The sequence below is a fragment of the Trachemys scripta genome, chromosome 3 (genome assembly GCF_013100865.1).
Source record: "Trachemys scripta elegans isolate TJP31775 chromosome 3, CAS_Tse_1.0, whole genome shotgun sequence".
Lineage (NCBI taxonomy): Eukaryota > Metazoa > Chordata > Testudines > Emydidae > Trachemys > Trachemys scripta.
The window spans coordinates 182,058,206-182,080,239 of NC_048300.1; the positions used below are offsets into that span (position 1 = coordinate 182,058,206).

The 22,034-nt window shown below is 45.6% G+C and overlaps 1 protein-coding gene across 4 annotated transcripts in view; it reads right to left on the reverse strand.

The window, feature by feature from the left end:
• LOC117875332 (protein LYRIC-like) overlaps nt 1–16,676 on the reverse strand; it is a 44,492-nt gene extending 27,816 nt beyond the window's left edge. For 3 of the 4 annotated variants that reach the window (XM_034766567.1, XM_034766568.1, XM_034766566.1), the window contains exon 1: nt 15,717–16,675. In XM_034766567.1, the coding sequence (XP_034622458.1) occupies nt 15,717–16,055 (339 nt within the window). In that variant the 5' untranslated portion in view covers nt 16,056–16,675. Of the gene's footprint in view, nt 1–15,716 lie in introns of all 4 variants that reach the window. The other variant, XM_034766569.1, reaches the window with a different exon arrangement.
• Between the last annotated feature and the right edge of the window lie 5,358 nt (nt 16,677–22,034).

The window sequence follows — 22,034 nt, forward strand, 5'->3', positions numbered from 1 at the left end:
GAAAGCTTATGCTCCCAATACTTCTGTTAGTCTTAAAGGTGCCACAGGACCCTCTGTTGCTTTTTATAGGTTCATTAGCATCTGGTGCAGAGATTCCTATGATGCAGTGCTTCCCTGCTTTTTCTGGTCCCAGAATTCAGTGTGGTTCTCTGTTCTCCATTCTGTATGTAAATTGAGATGTCTTCCTGTCCCATCTTTCATGCAGATGAGGCTAGGGGAGTTGTCTCTGCTCTCCATTCTGTATGCTAATGGAGATGTCTTAATCTTGTCACCCTTGTCAGGAGGGGTTTAGGTGTGTCTCCCAACGCCCTTGACTGCTCTCTGCAAGTTTTTTTTCCCTCTGATGGGTTTTGGTTTAAGCAGAAGCCGAGGGTGAGGGGGGGAGAGTGTCTTTCATGAGTCAGGCTGGATACTGCCCCCTGGTTCCTCAAGAACACAGAGGTGTCTGGTATCAACTAGTACAATTCTAAATAAATTCAAACACGTGCAAAAAAGCATCCTCATGGCCTTTTATGGAATTATACACTGTAGCATATTAAATTGCATTCTTCTTTTCCTGAGCCAATCTGAAGGCTTTTCTGACTCTATGGCCATTGAGTTTGTGATGCACAGGGGAGTAAGCTGCCTTTTCTCTGCCTTTTCTCCTTTATATAAAGGTGATTCTTTCTCTCTCTATCACTAATCCTTTGTGGCTTTTTTTCAATTATTGATTCGACTTTATTATGTAGCCCCAGAGAGAGGCCCAGGGGACATTTTTACAAGACATGCCACACAACGTGTTTCTGAATGTTCACCCCTCCACTAGGACCAGGACCTCTAAACACACTCCCATGCACACTCATGTAGCTTATAGTTCTATGCATGGTGGGGAGAGGGCATGTGTGCCAGGTTGCTGCTGACCAGAATACAATCATGGAATACAAACACATTGATGCCACTTTTCTGGGCCCTCCTCCTTCCCCCAGCATTCTGTTCCATCTTTAAGAATATCAAATATAGTTTAAAAATATACCAGATAATGCAGCAGATACCATCTTCTACAGGGGAGGCTTTTTAAATAGAAAATACAATGAATGTAGGTGGGCACAGTAAAAGAGCACCTCTAGAACTAGGTCTGTTTCATCAGTAGCTGGTATCTATTTGTGACCAGACACCTAAACTGGATTTTTCAGCTATAACCTAAGATATCAGACATGTGATGGCTTAGAGTTGGTCTCCAACAACCACAGGATTGCCAATCAGGAACCATCCAATATGCCACCTAGTCTGGCATCCTCATCAAGGTTAATTTAGTATGTTAGCTACTCAGGGCATGAACCATAGGCCCGGATTCCCAGCTGTGCCCAGTATCCACTGCGCACAACTAAGGGGGGGAAAGGGAAGAGTAAGGAGATGGTTGCAGCTCCATCTTTCTGGAAGAGTTCTATGCCAAGCCTAGCCCCAGTGTAGTTTAGGCCTGCTGTAAACTACAGTGGGATGTTACCCCAGACAAGCATTGTGACTCCACCACAGTATTCTGGTCATGTCCTGTCCCATCCTTGATACACTATGCTAGAATCTGCATGGTGAGGTGATATAGGAGCTGGCTATGCCAGCTCTTCCGCCAGTTGGGGACTGCACTATGGTGGGGAGAGCCACTAGTTTTCCACCCCCTTTGCCCACCAGGGGTCAGATCAAAGTAAAAAATTTGGCCCCATATTTTCTTCTGGGTCTTGTACACTGAGCACACTATCAGCGCTTAACAAATAATTATTAATGTCTTCAATGATGGCCAATGCCTGTGTTTTCAAGGAAAACACACTTCCCCTATATAATACAGCTAAGTATGCTTTGTTATCCACAGAGGAAATAATTGCCTAACCCCAGCATGCGACTAACCTGTGCTCTGAAACAAAAGGACAGAATGCCCTTATCTTTATTATCTACTCCTGGGGTACAAAAATTGTAAGTATATCAGCAGCAGGAAGCATGCTGAACAACCAGTGGGGCCACTGAACGTTCGAAATGCACTCAAAGAGGATAAGGCCATTGCAGAGAAACTAAATGAATTATTTGCATTGGTCTTTACAGCTGAGGATGTGATGGAGACTCCCCAGCCTGAGCCATTTTTTTTAGGTGACAAATCTGAGGAACTGTCCCAGATTGAGGTGTCATTAGAGAAGGTTTTGGAACAAATTGATAAATTAAACAGGGCCAAATGGTATTCTCCCAAGAGTTCTGAAGGAACTCGAATGTGAAATTGTAGAACTACTAACCGTGGTATGTAGCCTATCATTTAAATCAGCTTCTGTACCAGATGACTGGAGGATAGCTAATGTGATGCCAATTTTTTTTAAAGGGGCTCCAGAGGCAATCCTGGCAATTACAGGCAGGTAAGCCTAACTTCAGTAGAGGGCAAATTGGTTGAAACTGTAGTAAAGAACAGAATTATCAGACACATAGATAAACACAATTTGTTGGGGAAGAATCAACATGTTTTTTGTATAGGCAAACTATGCTCACCAGTCTACTAGAATTCTTTGAGGGGGTCAACAAGCATGTGGACAAGGGGGATCCAGTGGATATAATGTACTTAGATTTTCAGAAAGCCTTTGACAAGGTCCATCACCAAAGGCTCTAGCAAAGTAAGTTATCATGGGATAAGAGGGAAGGTCCTCTCATGGATCAGTAACTGGTTAAAAGATAGGAAACAAAGGGTAGGAATAAATGGTCAGTTTTCAGAGTGGAGAGAGGTAAATAGTCCCCCTGTGTCTGTACTGGGACTAGTATTGTTCAACATATTCATAAATGATCTGGAAAAAGGGGTAAACAGCGAGGTGGCAAAATTTGCAGATGATATAAAACTACACAAGATAGTTAAGTCCAAAGCAGATTGCGAAGAGTTACAAAGGGACCTCACAAAACTGGGTAACTGGGCAGCAAAATGGCAGATTAAATTCCATGTTGATAAATGCAAAATAATGCACATTGAAAAACGTAATTCCAACTATACATATACAATGATGGGGTCTAAATTAGCTGTTACCACTCAGGAAAGAGATCTTCGAGTCAGTGTGGATAGTTCTCTGAAAACATTCACTCATTGTGCAGTGGCAGTCAAAAACGCTAACAGAATGTTGGGAATCATTAAGAAAGGGATAGATAATAAGACAGAAAATATCATATTGCCTCTTTATAAAAACCATGGTATGCCCACATCTTGAATACTGTGTGCAGGCGTGTTCGCCCCATCTCAAAAAAGATATATTGGAATTGGAAAAGTTTCAGAAAAGTGCAACAAAAATGATTAGGAATATGGAACACCTTCCAGGTGAGAGAGATTTCAAAAATTAGGGCTGTTCAGAGAGACAACTAAGGGGGGATATGACTGACGTCTATAAAACCATGACTGGTGTGGAGAAAGTAAATAAGGAAGTGTTGTTTACTCCTTCTCATAACATAAGAACTATGGGTTACCAAATGAAATTAATAGACAGCAGGTTTAAAACAAACAAAAGGAAATATTTTTTTTTTCACACAACGCACAGGCAACCTGTGGTACTCTTTGCCAGAGGATATTGTAAAGGCCAAGACTATAACAGGGTTCCTGGAGGATAGGTCCATCAATAGCTATTAGCCAGGATGGGCAGGGATGGTGTTCCGAACCTTTGTTTGCCAGAAGCTGGGAATGAGTGACAGGGAATGGATCACTTGATGATTACCTGTTCTGTTCATTCCCTCTGAAACACCTGGCATTGGCCACTGTCAGAAGACAGGATACTGGGCTAGATGGATCTTTGGTCTGACCCAGTATGGCCGTTCTTATGTTTATGTTGTTATGAATTCTGTGCCACTTTGCACATGCAGAATTCATGTTCCGTGCAGAATTTTTTTTTTCAGCAGAAAATACATTGAGCGGCTGCAGTTACACCTTTCACCCACCAGAGGTCGATGTGGCACCAGAATAGAGAGCAGCTCCTCTGAGGTGAGATGGGCTCCAGCTGCGTATAGGAAAGAGAAGAGGCTGCGTTCTGCACAGCACCCTGCCTGTGGGGCCAAGTCAGGAGGAACCAGATATAGCGGGACAGACAGCGTGGAGCACATAGGGCTGTTGGGGGGTGTCACAAACTGGGATTCAGAAGGGGTAGCTGTAGGGGACAGACTGGGGCACAGACAGAATGGGAGTGGGGGTGCAGGGACACCTGGGGATGTGGGGGTGGCTGAGTTGGGGTGCAGGGACACATGGTGATGCTGGAGTACAGGTACATACAGGAACAGAGGCAGATGTGCCTGACTGAATGAGAGAGGCCAGGGGTCAGCCAGGGTCTGCATAGGGGAGGCTCCCTAACAATTCCTCTCCCTCCCAAAAAAAACTTTTCCATAATTCTACCACCCCCACACCCAACAACCCTCCAAGTTCACACTCAGGCTCCTTCCCAGCAATTACTTCCCTCTCCCTAAGCTCCTTTGTTACCTCTGACTCCCCCAAACCTTTGCACTGCTTCTGAGGGGTGCAGGAAATATATTTCTGTATTGTAGTTTAAATTAATTATTACTCAAAGTTCTGTATTAATATGTCCAGTAAGGAATCTATTTGTCAAAAAAAAAAAAAAAACATTTCCTGAATCATTTTTGTTGTCTGTATTGTTAGAGACATACTTGCTGACAGGTATTTTTAAATAAATTACCAAAATATTTGAAACTGGCATGATTATATTGTGTTATTTTGACAAATAAAATATGCGGAATTTTGCAGAATTTTGTGCACAGAATTTTTGGCGGAGAATTCAGGAGTAATTATCCCAGCTAGATGCTGTTTTAAATCTAAGACACTTGTCGCTCTCACATTTTTCGGCAGGGAGTCCAACAGGTTAATTGCATGCTTTTTAAAAATGTCCCTATATTTGTTTTAAATTGGTTGCCTTTCTCGTTTTGCATTAAAATGTTCAGTACCTCCTCTCCCCCTGCTGGCCTCCTCTTTCCATCTTTCACTATTTTATATAGTTCAATCATAGCAGAACAGGAAGGAAAGCCGTCATCAGAGCAGCTGTGTACTTCTCTCTTCTGCACAGTCTCTTTGTCTCAATAATTTTTGGTCCACTCTAGACCAGTGGTTCCCACAGGTCTGGGGCCCACTGGAGGGCCGCAAGCAGTTTTCAGGGGGTCCACCAAGCAGGGCCAGCATTAAACTTGCTGGGGCTCCAAGCCCTGCCACCCAGGGCTGAAGCCAAAGACTGAGCAACTTAGCTTCCACGGCCTCCTGTGGTATGGGACCCCAGGCAATTGCGCTACTTGCTACCTTCTAACAGGAGCCCTGGAGCCCTGGACTGTGGAGTTTTTTATAGTGTGTTGGGGGGACCTCAGAACATGGGTGGTGTGTATAATAAACCAAGGAAGGCTTAGCCTTCTCTGGCATTGGCGCCGACCCACCGCCAAACTCCTGGGCCACAGTGGCCCCGCCCCTTCCCCAAGACCTCCACCGCCTGCTGCTGTGCTTCCTGTGCCTGCCTGCCATCATGTCTCCTCCACTCCCCCCTCCCCCCCCCGAGTTCCTCGCTGCTCACCATGTCCCTCCTCCTTGGGGACATGGGAGTGAGGAGGGATGCGGAGACTGAGAGCTAGCGGCTGGCCGAGTGAGGAGGCTCGGCCTGGTGCTGGGGCTGGCGGCTCGGGGGCAGGAGCAGCTGCTGCTTGGGGGGCCGGCGGCTTGACCCAGCACCTCCTTTTAGAGGAGAGGGGTGTTTCAGGGCTCCGGCGTGCGGGGGGGTGGGGCTTTGGGCAAAAGGGGCAGGGCCAGCGGGCTAGCCTCTCCAAAGCGGAGGTTCACCCACCACCCATGTCTCAGAAAGAAAAAGGTTGAGAACCCCTGCTCTAGATCATTCCTATTTCTGTTAGGTCTTTTTCTAGCAATAATGTGGTATTCTAGATAATATACCATCAATTTATATGTAATGATATTATAGTATTTTAATATCATTTTTCTTTATCATCTTCTTACTATGGTCTATGAGCTGATTAAATTTTTAATTGATGATGCATATTAAGCAAACATCTTAAATTATAACAAAGAGTCCTCTGGCACCTTAATGACTACCAGATGTATTGGAGCATAAGTTTTCATGGGTGAATGCCCATGCGTCTGACGAAGTGGGCATTCACCCACGAAAGCTTATGCTTTCACCCACAGGACTCTTTGTTGCTTTTTACAGATCCAGACTAACACGGCTACCCCTCTGATCTTAAATTATTTGTGCAATTCTTAGAGGATTAGGTCTTCTGAGTAAAAAGTTACAACTAATTCCAAACCCATCAGTGTTTCTAAATAACTTAAGTTGTTCGTTCCAATGTGCTTTAATCTACACTTTTCTATACTGGATGTAAGATGTATTTCTACTGTATTACTCACTTAAAGTAATTCTTCACAGTCCACTTTAATGTTAACTAGGTTTCTGCAGTGACCAAGTTTTACCACTTCACCTCTTCTTCCAGGTTAATACATATACTGAACACCACAGATTTTTAGTCCTGATCCCTGGGGCACCACAAATATTATCCTCTTTCCACTCTAGTAATGAGCTATTTATTCCTACTAATTATTTCCTATAAGTTTTAATTCCATTAGGGTAAAATTTACTCCTGTGCAGAAGGCCAGCACAAGGGTTTAAGTGGGATTTATATGATGCATAGAGAGAACTTCACCTGTAGTCCCTCTCCCACGCAGACTAAATTCCTTTTTAAAATTCACACTCTGTTACAGGTCTCTCACCTCAAGAGTCTACCAGTAGAAGTTCTAGAACATTTAAGTCAACTTTATTGAAATCTGTTTTGTTTCTGAACAAGAAATCCTTTCATTTTTCAGTTTTTCCAAAGTAAAAATCCAACAACCTAGAAAGCGAGTGGGAATTCTTAATTTCTTCAGGCATCCACTTGAAGATTCCTAGCCTCATTAGGGTGATATCGGCCATTAAAATTGAGCTTATGATATTTTTCACATTGCCCTCCTGCAATCTACCATTCTGCTCTATTACAAATAGCCCACTTTCCTCTCCTGTTTAAAAAAATACAGCCTTAATCATGGTATAACTATTCTAGAGCACTGCCACAGCACAATTGCACAGTGCTACATCAACAGACACTGAACAATCTGCATGACAAGCAGTCCTGTGGGAAATAAAACAGCATGAGTTTAATTCTTTGCTAATCAAATTTTCATAGGTGAAAGCTGACATTCTGGCCAGTTGGGCTGTGATCACATTGTACGGCCATAATGACAGACCCAAGCATGAGAGACTATTGGTTCCCTGAACTGATGGGAACCAGGTAAATGAGAAACAACAAGTCTGAAATTTTGAAAGGAAAGGGGATGTTTTCTTGGCAGTGAGAGTCAATGAGGGAGGCAGCCTGGGCATTGGCTTCAAGGGAAATTACTCCGAGTACCCAGAGAAAAGATAATACGATGGCAGTTTCCACTAAGGTGTAAATAGGAAGCAACAGAGAGATGCTGTGTTAACTAGCAAAGAAAGGAGAAGGACTCCCCATCCAAGACAGAGGAATGTAAAGGCCTATGCATGATCACTATGTACAATAAACTACAATGTTGCCCCCACCCCCAAAATCATCTTGAGCTATGTCATCCGCGCTCTGTAGGAAGGGAAAATTACTTGGGAAACTGCAGAGCGGACATGGAGCTTCTTTCTCCTCCTCCTGGGAAGGCTGGCAGAGGAAGAAGGGGACCTGGCCCTCCAATTACTCGGATGTCCCAAGAGCCACAGGAAAACTCCATAGATCTCGGGGCATCCACATGGAAAGCCTGTTCCCCTGCGCTTCCCAGGGAGGAGCCATGAGTTTTATAAGGCAATGAGTGAGGACACAAGACAAGCAGTGGGAATTAGTGCTGCAATTGTCTGCATTGAATGTTGAAGGGAATCCCAAGGGAAATCCTATGGGTTTTCCAGGAGATGATAACCCATACAGAACGTGTCCCCCAGCTCTAGCCCTCTCCGACTGGACCATCTCCCCAAAAATCATGCAGAGCAGGACCCACCGACTCAGGGAAGAGGGGTGATTCCTCTTTGGCCCTTCTGGATATTATGGTCTGATTTGATGTCAGGTAAAGAGGCAAAAGTGCTCCCCCCAGCCCTAGCCCCAGGGATAAAGAAATTTATTGTTATTTACTGGGAAGTGTTACTGTAACGAATTAAAAACATTTCAGCAAAGGATAAAGATGTAATTTTACAGGGGCAACTGATAAACTAGACCACTTCCCATGACACTGATTCAAGCAATTCCCACCTAATGTAGATGATACAATAACACTTAGCAATCAAATTTAATCTGCACCTAGACCAGAGTTTAAACTGAAAGGGTGGGGAAATGGGGCTATTTCCATGCAGGTCTGCCGACCGAGGGTGTGTGTGCAAAGGAGGCAATTGCCCAGGGGCCCCGGGCGATTTAAAAGGGCCTGGAGGCCACCAGCAGTGCAGCGGGGCTAAGGAAGGCTTCCTGCCCGCCCTCGCTCCGCATCACTGCTGGACGCGGCCGGCACGTCCTTGCAGCCCCTGGGGAGGGGGTCTCCGCATGCTGCCCCAGCCCTGAGCACTGACTCTGCAGCTCCCATTGGCTGAGAACTGCAGTCAATGGGAGCTGCAGGGGCAGTGCCTGCAGGCAGCAGCGCATGGAGACCCCTTGGGCCCCCGCCTAGGAGCCACTGCCAGAGGGGTGTGCCAGTCGCTTTCGGGAGCCGCCCGAGGTAAGCACCAACCCCCTGGCCTCCTCCTGCACCCCAACCCCCTGCCCCAGCCTAGAGCTTGCACCTCGCACCCAAATTCACTCACAGAGCCCACACTCCCTCCCACACCCAAACTCCCTCCCAGATCCTGCAACCCAAACCCCCTCCCACACCCAAACTCCCTCCCAGAGTCTGCACCCCAACCCCCTCCCACACCCAACCCCCTGCCCCAGCCTGGTGAAAGTGCATGAGGGTGGGGGAGAGCGAGCGATGGAGGGAGAGGGGATGGAGCAGGGCCTCAGAGAAGGGGCGGAACAGGGGTGTGTTCTCAGGTATGGAGCAGGGCAGGGGGCAGGGCAAGGGTCTTTGGGTTTGCACAATTAGTTGGCAACGCTACCAGGCAGGCATGTAAAAGCCCTGGCCATGCCAGAAGAGCGCACCCAGCAGCATAGCCAGCACAGGCGCAGCACCGCCCAAATGTCAGGTAGACCGTGTCTGTGCGGGTGCGGCTTGTGTGTGTGTGTGGGGGGGCATTGACTGTTCTGTCCTGGGACCTGGAACTGCTGTCGGCGGGCCTGTTTCCATGCCTCTGGAGTAGAAGCAGGTCATCCCCGCTAAACTAGGAGGCGTGGTAGATACACTAGAGGGTAGGGATAGGATACAGAGGGACCTAGACAAATTAGAGGATTGGGCCAAAAAAAACCTGATGAGGTTCAACAAGGACAAGTGCAGAGTCCTGCACTTAGGACAGAAGAATCCCATGCACTGCTACAGACTAGGGACCGAATGGCTAGGTAGCAGTTCTGCAGAAAAGGACCTAGGGGTCACAGTGGACGAGAAGCTGGATATGAGTCAACAGTGTGCTCTTGTTGCCAAGAAGGCTAACGGCATTTTGGGCTGTATAAGTAGGGGCATTGCCAGTAGATCGATGAACGTGATCGTTCCCCTTTATTTGACATTGGTGAGGCCTCATCTGGAGTACTGTGTCCAGTTTTGGGCCACACACTACAAGAAGGATGTGGAAAAATTGGAAAGAGTCCAGCGGAGGGCAACAAAAATGATTAGGGGTCTGGAGCACATGACTTATGAGGAGAGGCTGAGGGAACTGGGATTGTTTAGTCTCCAGAAGAGAAGAATGAGGGGGGATTTGATAGCAGCCTTCAACTACCTGAAGCGGGGTTCCAAAGAGGATGGAGCTCGGCTGTTCTCAGTGGTGGCAGATGACAGAACAAGGAGCAATGGTCTCAAGTTGCAGTGGGGGAGGTTTAGGTTGGATATTAGGAAACACTATTTCACTACGAGGGTGGTGAAGCACTGGAATGCGTTACCTAAGGAGGTGGTGGAGTCTCCTTCCCTGGAGGTTTTTAAGGCCCGGCTTGACAAAGCCCTGGCTGGGATGATTTAGTTGGGAATTGGTCCTGCTTTGAGCAGGGGGTTGGACTAGATGACCTCCTGAGGTCCCTTCCAACCCTGATATTCTATGATTCTATGATCCCCGCTTCTGGTACTGCTAAACCACTAGCTTATAAAGATACTTCTGAAAAGCAAATATTTGCTTTATGGAATGCACCAGATTGCACATATTTAAAAAAATACCCCAAGGGAGGATAACACTAGACTTCCCAGCAAAAGCGCCTCTTTGAACTGACCGTTTTGAAGACTGATCCAGAGAATTTTAAATTAAAAAAAACAACCACATCCTAGTTCCGCCCTGATGACTCTTGGCACTTCTTGTTACTATTTCCTAAAAGACTCTTTATTAGGGAAAGGGAGAGGCCGTGGGGAAAGAGATTGATCTCTCCATCACCATTCATGGATAAGTTATAAATTGTGACAACAACAAAGTCACAGTGCAACTTGTGATGTGTATTCACAATGTGACCACACTTAATTTTTGTTCATATAATTATGCTGATGGATTTAAGAAACATGAATCCAGCATTTTCTAATCTGGCTGGAATTACATTTGTACAAAATTTGTATAATGTACTGTAGTGAGGGGGTGTAGCCTCTCTCTGAGATTGACAGGGAGGAACCACTGCCTGCCCCCTGGTGGGCAGGACCAAGAAGGCCATGCCCGCCCCACTGGAAGCAGAAGGGCAAGACAGGAACAGGAAGTATAAAAGGTGGGCCCTGCAGCTCAGTTGTACTAGAGCTGCTGAGGGAGACAGATGCTTCTCCCCTGGTGCCAGAGCAGGATGCTGAGAGGAAGTCTGCTGCCCTGAGGACTTGCCTGAGCTTCCAGAGCGTCCCACCACTCCAGACTCCAAGGAGCTGCTGGGACTACCATTGGCGGTATATCCCAGGGAGATGGAGGATGACCCATGGATGCATGTACGCCCTGAGGGGAGGGGAAGAAGTAGCCCAGGGACAGCTGACTGTAGTCTGGCTGTGTTGCTGCCTGAAGACAGGTCAGCGTGTTGCAGCTGGATTCCCCGCTGACCCAGTGGTGGAACGCTCTGCCACTCTTAGGGCCCTGGGATGGGACCTGGTGGAGTCTGGTGAGCCCAGATCCCGTTTCCACCCCGGCTCTGGGGTGGCAGCCTCCTTTCCTTAGGGCAGGGGGCCTGTGTTAGCCTATCGTCCACCAGAACTAGGATGCTAGACTATTCATTGCTCTGCCCTGCCTGAGGGCTTGGCTCCCGGACTATTGACTGCTCTACTCTGTCTGAGGGCCAGAGCCTGAAACCGTTTGGGGCTCCCCCTTGTCAGAAGGCTTGAGTCCCCCAGCGTGATTACTGCCCAGCCCTGCTCAGAGGGCTTGAGCACCAAACACCGCTAATTTCCCCTTGCTCCAGACTGCCTTTTGCAGAATGAAACAGTGAGGGGGCATGGACTTCCTTTGAGATTGACAGGAAGAGATGGCCCTGCGCTCTTACATGTCCACACGTCAGATGTGCTGAAGGAGAAATTCTAATTTGGTTCTTTTCTTGATGCACAATATTTCTCTTGAACCTGGTGCTCTTGCCACCATATTACTCTGCAGTATGAAAGACAGACAGATGGCCAGATAACTAGAGGCACTGACATTTTTAGGATCATAATGTGACTGCTCTTGAGCATGTTCACCTAGGTTACAGAGCACAACCACAGGAGCATCACAGCACTGCCACTGATGCTAGGATGGATGAGGCCATGTAGCTGTCTTCAGGGTATGTCTACACAGCAATAAAAGACCAGTGGCATGGAAGCGACTGGCCCAGGTCAGCTGACTCAGGCTGTGTGGCTATAAAATTGCAGTGAAGATGTTCGGGCTCGGCGGGTCTCAGAGTCAAGGGCTCCAGCCCAAGCCCAAATGTCTACACTGCAATTTTATAGCCCCGCAACTCAGCTGACCCAAGCTCTGAGTCTTGGTGCAGCAGGTTTTTTTTAAATCACAGTGTAGAGGTACCCTTAGCAGCCAGGGCAGGATTTTAGGGGAGGAGTGGACAGTGAACTGGTGGCACTCAGGGTTGCGGCTGGGAGCAGCATGCCAGCAGGGAACAAGAGAGGTCAGCAGAGGGCATTGTTGCGCTCTCTGTGTGGAGTGCAGTGGCAGTCTGAGGCGCATGTCATGCACAGCAAGCACGCAATAGCTGAGTTACCAGTGTATTAATATGGAAGCAGGTAACTAGACGTCTAGCTAGCAGGGCATCAGCTAACTGGGCAAATGTAACAATGCAGACTCCCTGGACGGGAGACCATGGCCTGGAAAACACTGGCATGCGCACATTCCAAAACTGGAAAAGATAATTAACCACCTTGCGGGGGGGGTTAATTAAAAATCTCAACTTTATCAGCAGAATTACACACTCCAGGATATGCAGATGTTTGGCTGCTGTGATATATCAACACACCTGAGTGCTGGAGGCATTTTGTCTTTGGCCTCATACCTCAGCATGCACCAAAGATGGGATACTATCATGTAATATCTGCACACTCTGGCTTATGCTATTCCTTACATCTTGATGTTTCATTATTAATTGTGAAATTCTTTGCTTTTTATAATCTCTGGCACTGTTTTAATATAGTTCTTGATATGCTAATTTCAGTATATTAAAGGTGTTCTGCAACTTCAGCATTAACTACTGAATTCTAAATGATTACCATCATTCAGTTATATATAGGCTTGGAAGGATTAGATTTTTATTGGTAAACATCAATTTCACCGTACACACACAAACCAACAAAAAATATTTCCATCAATAATAATCTAAATTTACAGATAGGCAAAGTAAGAAAGATGCTGCTTGAGAGTTTTATTTAAGGCTCTTTACTTTGTATATTTTGACAGATGCTGTTGACTATGTGTGTTTTAATGGTCATAAGGCTTTAACTTAACTTTTTGAATCTCAACATCTACTGTACTTAAGTAATTAATGTCTAACCACGTCACTCATTGTCTGACCCCCCCCATAACTTCCTGCCACTGTGAAAATTTAAAATCAATAAAAATCAGAAAAAAATATTTCAAACCCATAATTTTGCACATTTGAACATTTAAATTGATAAAAATAAAAAAATGCTTGAAAATAAACATCAAAATTATAAAATCAAAAAATCAAATTCTGCCAAGTCTAGTTAATATGTGGTTCTCTAGGTGCACACTGCACTTTACATACATATTAGAAGATAAGGTCCCTGCTTCAAAGATATTACATTCCAGATTATACAGGTAAGACAATAAAAAATGACAAACGACAGTGTGGAGTGGGGAAAGAGAAAAGGAATGAGGCAAGCAAACAAGCAGAAAGGGCAGCATACAGTTTTGGTATGAGCACTATTTTTCATTTAATCAAGCATGAGAGGTTTTTTTTCTTCTTAGGTTATTTTTCCTGTTCTCCCTTTCTTCCCTACCCCCATCCCCTTTAGGTCCATAATTTGCCACATGTACTCTCAGATCAATTTTGATGGGCTCCCCATAGAGTAAGGTGCCAGTCAACATCAGTAAGGTTAGTAGAATCTGACCCTTAAGGAGCCAGTGTGAAAGCAAGAACCAATTGCACCAAAAAAAGAGATTAATGATGAAAACCTTAGCTTAGTAACAGCAGGTGAGCAAATGTATCATTTTAATTTACCTTTTCCCCTTTGTTATTCAGACTTATGAAGTGACTGCTCAAATAACATGCCTACCCCAGGAATAATGTATATTTCTAGTACCAACCCCCTCCAGCCCCAACTGTCAGTGTTTCTGCCAAAAGTGTATTTTCATATTATTTACAGCCAGATCAAATTCTTCAGCACTGATGATAATAAAACAATGATACTACTTTGTATGAAAAAGGCCTACGCTCACAGTAACATCACCAGCAGAGTGCATGCTGGGATGACTCATAGAAGCATAAAGTCCACCAGTTTAGAGCTACACTCTGCTGATCTGAAAAACAGTTACCAATGTTGAAGTAACATATTTGCTGAAATTTCTTCTCGTTCTGTTTACAAAGGCAATTACTTTAAGATTACTTCAGTGATGTGATCACTACAAATGCACACATATCTATTAGTCCATTATACCAGGCCAGCGTGCTGTTTTTATTTGCAAAAGAAAAAATACGCTTGAAAAATGAACTAACCAATTAAAATATAATACAGCCAAGATTCAGCCTGAAGGTAACTTTTATGGCCAAGTAAATAAAGCCCTGGAAATAGGGATTATGATGAAAATATTGACACATTTATATATATCGACAAGAGCAAAAGATACCATAGAAGTACCATACTAAAAGAAAAATTCAGCACATATGCTCTTTTTATTCTCCTATCTCCCAGAATGAAGCAGCTAACAGATAATACTAATAGACCAGACTGTTCAAATCTATGTTGCATCTATTCATTTATTTTATATACAATGTGCTGTTGTGATGGTTTACATTTTGTTAACATACTAGTGTCTTTACCCAGCTGTTTTCTGTAAGTCATGCTGAGGGTTTCTGCTGCACACAGTGCCTAATGGAGCAAACTATGGCAATGCTGCATCAAAAATCCATCCCGTTGTATCAAAACCCGACCACGATGATCAGTATGGCTGCAAAACCTCATCACATTGCAACTAAGATCACATGGACACGCTGCAGAATGAAGTTTTGATGGAACATGAATAGAAACATTTAGTGCTTAGGTCAGCCATCCTACTACCACTGAAGCCAACAGAACTTTTACTATATACTTCAATGTGAAGGACTTAGCCCTTATTTAGCAATAAATAATAGGTATATAAACAGTAAGAAAAGGAGGACAATCCCAGAAACTATGGGAAAGGTGGCAACCCATAAATTGTTTGGGGAATATAGTTAGTGTGCAAGATAAAAGCTCAGGCCCTGATCCTCTAAAGTATGTAGGTGCTTAACTCCTATTGATTTCCATCGGAGATAGGCACCTAAATACCTTTGAGAACTGTGCCTCAGTCCTGCTCATAATACCTAATTGAGCAGTTCCACTAACTCTTATGTTTGTAAATAGAGGTTACCCTATGAATTAGGGTGCAGAGTCTAGCTCTGATGTTGGACTATGTATCTTTATTGAGAAGAGAGTAGAACAGTTCTTTCTAAACATACACTTTGAGGGGTGCGATCTGACAGCTGGCCTGCCAGTAAGGATGATACCCTATGCTGGAAGATGGGATTGGAAGTGGGGAAAGGATGGGATGGGTCCCAGGACTGGAAATGGAATGGAAGACAGAGAAGGATCCTACACTCATATGCAGGGAACTATGCTAAGAGAGAACCTTGTGTTTCAGATGGATAGGGCCCCCTGTGCAGAGTACCAGGTTGAGAGATCAAATGACTGTATGAGCCCCCAGTAGAGGGGATGGGAGATTCACTGCTGGGATCCCCTTGTGGAGAGGAGTGGGATGGGAGGGGGTTCCCTGCAGAGGGGAGTGGGAGAGAGGAATCCTGTGCTGAGAGTAGGCTGGGCCACCTGCAGTGGGGATTGGGATGGAGGGACCCTGTGTTAGGGGTTGTGTGGAAGAGGGCAGACCCCCGTGCAGAGGATTGGGATGGGGGAAGGGAGGGGACGGGCTGGTCCTTACCTTTGCCTCGTGGCTCTGCCTCGCCCTTTGCTCCTGCTGCCCAGCTATCCCGTTCTGCGTCCGCGGGGCCGGCGCTGGCACCCGTCCTTCCTCGTAGCTGGCAGACCCAGCGCCACCCTCCTCCCCCGCCGCGCTGTGCTGGGGGCCCGGCCGCGCCCGGTCCCAGCGCCGGAGCATCCCCAACAGGACAAGCAGCGCCACGGCCCCTCCTAGCAGCAGCATGGGCCAGAGGGAAGCGAGCACCTGCGCCTGCAGCAGGGCCAGCCGCTCCGAGAGCTGCGGTCCCGGAGCCACCAGCTCGCCGGCTCCCAGGGCCAGCCGCACCGCCGACTCCAGCATGGCTGCACCGGGCGGGCCCCTCTGGACCCCGCTGGCTGGGTTCTATAGCCGCCCCCTTCCCCTGCAGAGATCGGGTCCCGGCGGGTTCTAAAGCGGCTCAGCGCCGATCGCTACAACGCGGCCCCTCGGGCTCCAGAGCTGCCCCACCTGCCGCGGAGGCGCGTCTTCCAGAATAGCCCAGGCTCTGAAACGTAGGCTTCTAGAACGTACCGGGTCCTAGAAACGGGAGTGGAGTCTGCCTTCTAGATCGCACTGCGCCGGGTTCTAGCAATGCTCCCCCAGCGCTGGGCTGAGGGGCGCCACTAGGCTCCGGGTCGGCCGATTTCCAGCAGTGCACATGGAGCGGGAGCAGTGGAAACCCTCCCTGTCCCCCCGCGCTTAGAACGCACTGGGCAGGGTTCCAGAACCCCCCGCGAGCGCCAGCGGGGTTCTAGAGCGGCATGTGGCGCTGCAAATGCAGCCGAGATCGCGGGCGCCCAGCTGCCCGGTCTCCCCCTGCCCTGGAGCGCTCTGCGTGGATAGTTGGTGGCAGAGCCCCAGGAGCGGCAATAAACAGATTCAGGCGGGCCAATCGCGATGGGGAAGGGATCAGGCTGGGGGGGAACTGATCCGGGGGGGTTACGTATCTGATTACAAGAATCTGATGGCAGACGCTTTACGGTGGCCATGACAGACCAGAAATGTTTGTGCAGCAGTTTAGGTTAGACATGCTGGTTTATGTTGCTGCAAATGGGTCCAACGCGGAGAGGGATGTTCTGCAGGGCACACCCTGTGTATTGTGTGTCAGGTCTGTATGTAGAAGCCCATATGGTGAGAGAGCAAGATATAATGGGGTAATTGTGACTAATGTGTTTCAAAATGTGGATTCATGTGGAGGAAGAGCACTGATTAAATGACCCCACTGAAAGTCAAAATGTCAGATTTATAGGCTCTGCACTGTATAGGGCATATTTTATGACTAGGGATAGGAATCACAGAAAGAATCAAGTGATCAACTCAGTCCCTGATGTAATTTAATTCAGATCAGTGGAGTTACATGCAGCAGGGATTAATTTAATCTACAATGTGTATTCTAGAATTAAATGCACTGTGATATGTTTTTTAAAAATAATTATACAGTTTTGTCTAGAACAGTACTTCTCAAATTTTTCGTTAGTGCAGACCACATCATAATATAGAATGTCTCCTGCACGTAGCTCCCCTCCCAAACACAGCTGTATAGAGACCACTTTTGCTATAATTCACAACTGAATAACATCTCTGTGGCAGTTACAACAATTGCATATGGATGTAAAATGTGTGTTGCGTTCCTCTCCAGGGCAGAGAAGTTAACAGCCTATTACTGCTAATAGCTAATGGCATTACTCCTTTAGCTCAAGCAATGCAGGTCTCTGCACTGGTGATGAAGGTCTTAGGTTTGAACCCTGTTGATAACCCATGGTGGGTTGTTACTTTTACAAAGAGAAGTAATGTCCTAAAAGTATCTTATGTATTTTTAGCTGCTTTTTATGTGCCTTCCCAGGTGGAGATAAAGTGGATTAGCATCATGGGACCAGCTACCTCTTCATGATCCACTGCCCATAGCTTGAGAAACTCTAGTCTGAGAGCTGGTCTACACTAGAAAATTAGATCAACTCAGCTACATCACTCAGAGGTGTGCAAAATCCACACCCCTGAGCGTCATAGTTAAATCGACCTAAGTCCCAGTGTAGACAGTCCTCACTCGATGGAAGAATTCTTCCTTCGACGTAGCTGCCACTTCTCGAGGAGGTGGATTTACTACGACGGGAGACCCCCTTCGGTCCTGTAGTGTCTACAATAAAATGCTGCAGGGGTAAAGCTTAGCCTTAGAAGCAAGGAAGAAGCTCTGTGCTACTCCCACCGCAGCCTTCCTGATAATGTCAGAATACAATAGCCACGCCAAGGAATTATTTGTGTGATTCTTACTAAATCACCTCCCACCTCAAAACACTGAATCACACTGATCCCAGGTTTAACTCCACTGGTGTCTATAGCAGGGGTTCTCAACCTTTTTCTTTCAGAGGCCCCTCTCAACATAATATAAAAACTCCACAGCTCACCTGTGCCACCACTGGTTTTCTGCAGATAAAAGCCAGGGCTGGCGTTAGGGGGTAGCAAGCAGGGCAATTGCTGGGGCCCGAGGGCCCCAGCAAAGCTAAATTGCTCAGGCTTTGGCTTCAGTCCCAGGTGGGGGGGCTCAGGGCCTTGGGCGTCAACCCCATGCGGTGGGGCTTCGGCTTTCTGTCCTGGGCCCCAAACAAGTCTAACTCTGGCCCCACTTGGAGGCATCCCTGAAACCTGCTTGGGGTCCTGGACCCCTGGTTGAGAAACACTGGTTTATAGAATGCAAACAGATTTTCTCACTTGCTTCATATTGCTCTGTTTCATTCCACATTGTCCCCCTTATTTTGTGTTGCTTCTAACATAGATGTTCTCTCAGTTAACAAAGTGCTTACACCAAGCTTCTTGGAGCCTTTACAAAGCTTAGAGATGGAATTAATATTCACCAGAAATAAAGACCTATTTTCAAATATTCTTCGTATAGAATAATATACTAACAGAAAAACACCAATATGGCCACTGAAGAGTACCTTCCCCAGGCCTCTCCCACACCATCCCTGCTGTGTTATGGCCTGGAGAGAAGGAAGTAACAAGTCCCACAGCCAAGCAGAAACGTGCTGTACTCACCAGGACAGGAACAAGTGGGCAGTAAATGCAGAGAAACACTCACAGGCAGCTTGAGAAGTTTGCCTCGATCAGGCTTCTGCAGCATGGACCAGAGGCTTTAGCCACACAAAACAGGTTGAAATAATGTATGTTACATCACATCCCTACAACACAACTCTGTATGTTAGCAGTATGAGCCAGCCTCGTCAGACAGCAACGAAAAGACTTGCACCAGTAGTGCCCCTTCCTAAAGTCTATATTCACAGGTGTTAGGGGGGCTAAATTGTAGCTGATGCAAAGCTGAATAAAAGGTTTTTACATAAAGGGAAAAACAAAAAGCCCTGCTTCTACCAAAAGCCAATCCAGCCTTTCAACTAGTAAGAAACAAAGCTCCACCCGCTGAAGCTCTCCATGATGGGTTATTTTTAATGTGAATCAACACAAAGGTTCCCAGGAAACCTAATATAGCCAACTAGTTGAGAAATGCATGTGACGCTGTACTCCATAATGTTTTATGGGAATATGACATAACTGGAATCTGTTTTGTGCTGCCTGTGCCATGTAACATATCTGTAAAGGTTATGGTCTACTATATCTATTCATCCTATTTGTACACACATATCATTTTGTACTTGAGGTTAAGAATATTGGCTGTATACTTGCTTGATTTCTAAGTAAGCTTTGTGAGGCATTTGGTCAGCTTTTTTAGGAAGGAATTTGCCATGTTAAGTACCCGATCAGGAAGCACTTGGGGAACAATGCATCTTGGAATGCTCCGATCCACATAAGAAGCCTTCCTGGAGATATACAAGATATCATGTGGACAATGGCTTCTGCCTGTAAAGACTCTGAGTCATGCATGGACATGTGACTTGCCCAGGTGACTCCAGAACTCCATCTTGGAGCTGGACTTTGCATAGGAGTGAGGAGGGGGTCTTCACCCACAAAAGAAAATCTATTTAAACCCCTGGGAGACCCCTCCATCTGGTCTTAGCCTGGGTCCAGCAATCACTCAAAAGAGAGAGCATCTCCACCCCCCAGGAGACTTGGAAGAAACTGGAACAAAGGGCAGTGACTGCAAGGGGTGTGAGTGATTGCTGGACCCAGGCTAAAAGGAGATTAGCCTGTAAAAGGGAGCATTCTGGAACTGGTGAGGATCTTATCTGTATGCAGTTTGATTAGACATAGATTTGCGCATTTTATTTTATTTTGCTTGGTGACTTACTTTGTTCTATTTGTTACTAGTTGGAATCACTTAAATCCTACTTTCTGTATTTAATAAAATCACTTTTTACTTATTAGTTAACTCAGAGTATGTATTAATACCTGGGGGAGCAAACAACTGTGCATACCTCTCTATCAGTGTTATAGAGGGCGAACAATTTATGAGTTTACCCTGTATAAGCTTTATACAGGGTAAAACAGATTTATTTGGGTTTAGACCCCATTGGGAGTTGGGCATCTGAGTGTTAAAAACAGGAACACTTCTGTTAGCTGCTTTCAGGTAAACCTGCAGATTTGGGGTAAGTAATTCAGACCCTGGGTCTTTGTTGGAGCAGACGGGTGTGTCTGGCTCAGCAAGACAGGGTGCTGGAGTCCTGAGCTGGCAGGGAAAGCAGGGGTAGAAGTAGTCTTGGTACATCAGTGGCAGCTCCCAAGAGGGTTTCTGTGATACAACCCGTCACAATGCAACCCAAGGATCCTGTCCTGCCAAGAATTACGCGTTACATAACTTTACATAGTGCTAATTCTTCCATTGGTTCCAGTGGTACTACTCACAGTGAGTGAAGTTAAGCACGTGCATCACTCTTTGCAAGCTTAGGGCCCAAATGGCTCTGGCAAAACTCTTTTTGATTCCAATGGAGTTGCTCTATGGATGAAGGGCAGCCTAAAAAGAAAATAAATGTCTTTCCTTAACTGGACTATTCTGAATGGCACAGCATGTTTCTGGAAACGAGCAAGGGAGGAAATGAACAATATTGTAAGCTCTTTGTGGCAGCAACCATGGCTCCCTATGTGTTTGTACAGTAACTAACGCACTACTGCGAAATAAGTATTACATAAGATGATTTATATAAAGAGTGGTATGAAAAGACAAGGTTGTAATAAAGGTCGGACAAACAGGAGTGCAGTAGGAGAATGATCTTTATTTCCTGGCGCCAGTCTGTGCTTGGCTGGGATCAATATCCATTGACTCCTGCCAGTGTCTGGTTTTATACCAACCTGTGACTTCCTGAGGGAACGTAGGTCAGTTAGACACCTAAATCCATGAGTAGGCACCTAAATAAAAACAACCTGATTGTCAGAGGTGTTGTGTTCCCATTGAAGTAAATCGATAAAGTTAGGTGCCTAACTTTTGGGCGCTTATGTTCATTTTAATTTCTCTAGTTGTAAAATGGAGATATGTTTCTTTTCTCCTTCCCCATGAATGACATACAGTCAATGCCTTAAATTATAAATATAATTTGTTTCAGCCTCTCCAGACTTGGCTGCTTTTGCTAGTAATACACAGGCTGAAAAGGTCATTTTAGGGACCACTATTGCTGAGTCCTTATTGGTCTGAGAAGTTGCTGTTCTGCTGCGTTCTCTGATTTTTTTTCCCCAACAGGAAGCCTGTGAGCCTGTTCACCATAGAGAGCCCTGGTGCTCTGATTCTGAAGAATTAAGCTCTCATCAGTTTATAACTTTACTAAACTAGGCCCCAATCCACCACAGCACTTAATCACATGTTACATTTTAAGCATGTGAATAATCTCATTGACAAAGATAAGCACCTGTTTACATGCATTGCTGGATTGGGGCTGTACTTGTTAGTTATTTAACAGTGGAGGTTTCAGTTTCAAGAACTGGTCTATTAAATACACACAAATTATCATTGATCTTATATGTGACATTTGAAACCTTTTGACAAATTTGGAGGAAATGACCTTTTGAATTATGGCATAAACCTTCCAACTCCTAAGAGTCTAGGAGGAGCTTATTGCTGGCCAGTAAAGTTTGTAGATGAAATTCAAGAATCCATAAGTAGTAGCTCAGGCTTCATGCAAATCTAATATCATTATCTTTCCAGTAAAATATGGGGCAACCTTCCATACCTAATAATCAAGAAGTGTTTGAACATGACTGTGTATATATTCAGAATTAGTTACTAGAGCTTTCTGAATTTTTTTTTGCTAAATTGTTTTTAATGCAACTTCAGTGAAATTGAAATGTTTCATACAACTGTTTGATTTTTGACAACATTTTTGTTTTTTTTTTTAATACAAATATTCAAAATGAAACAAAAATTAA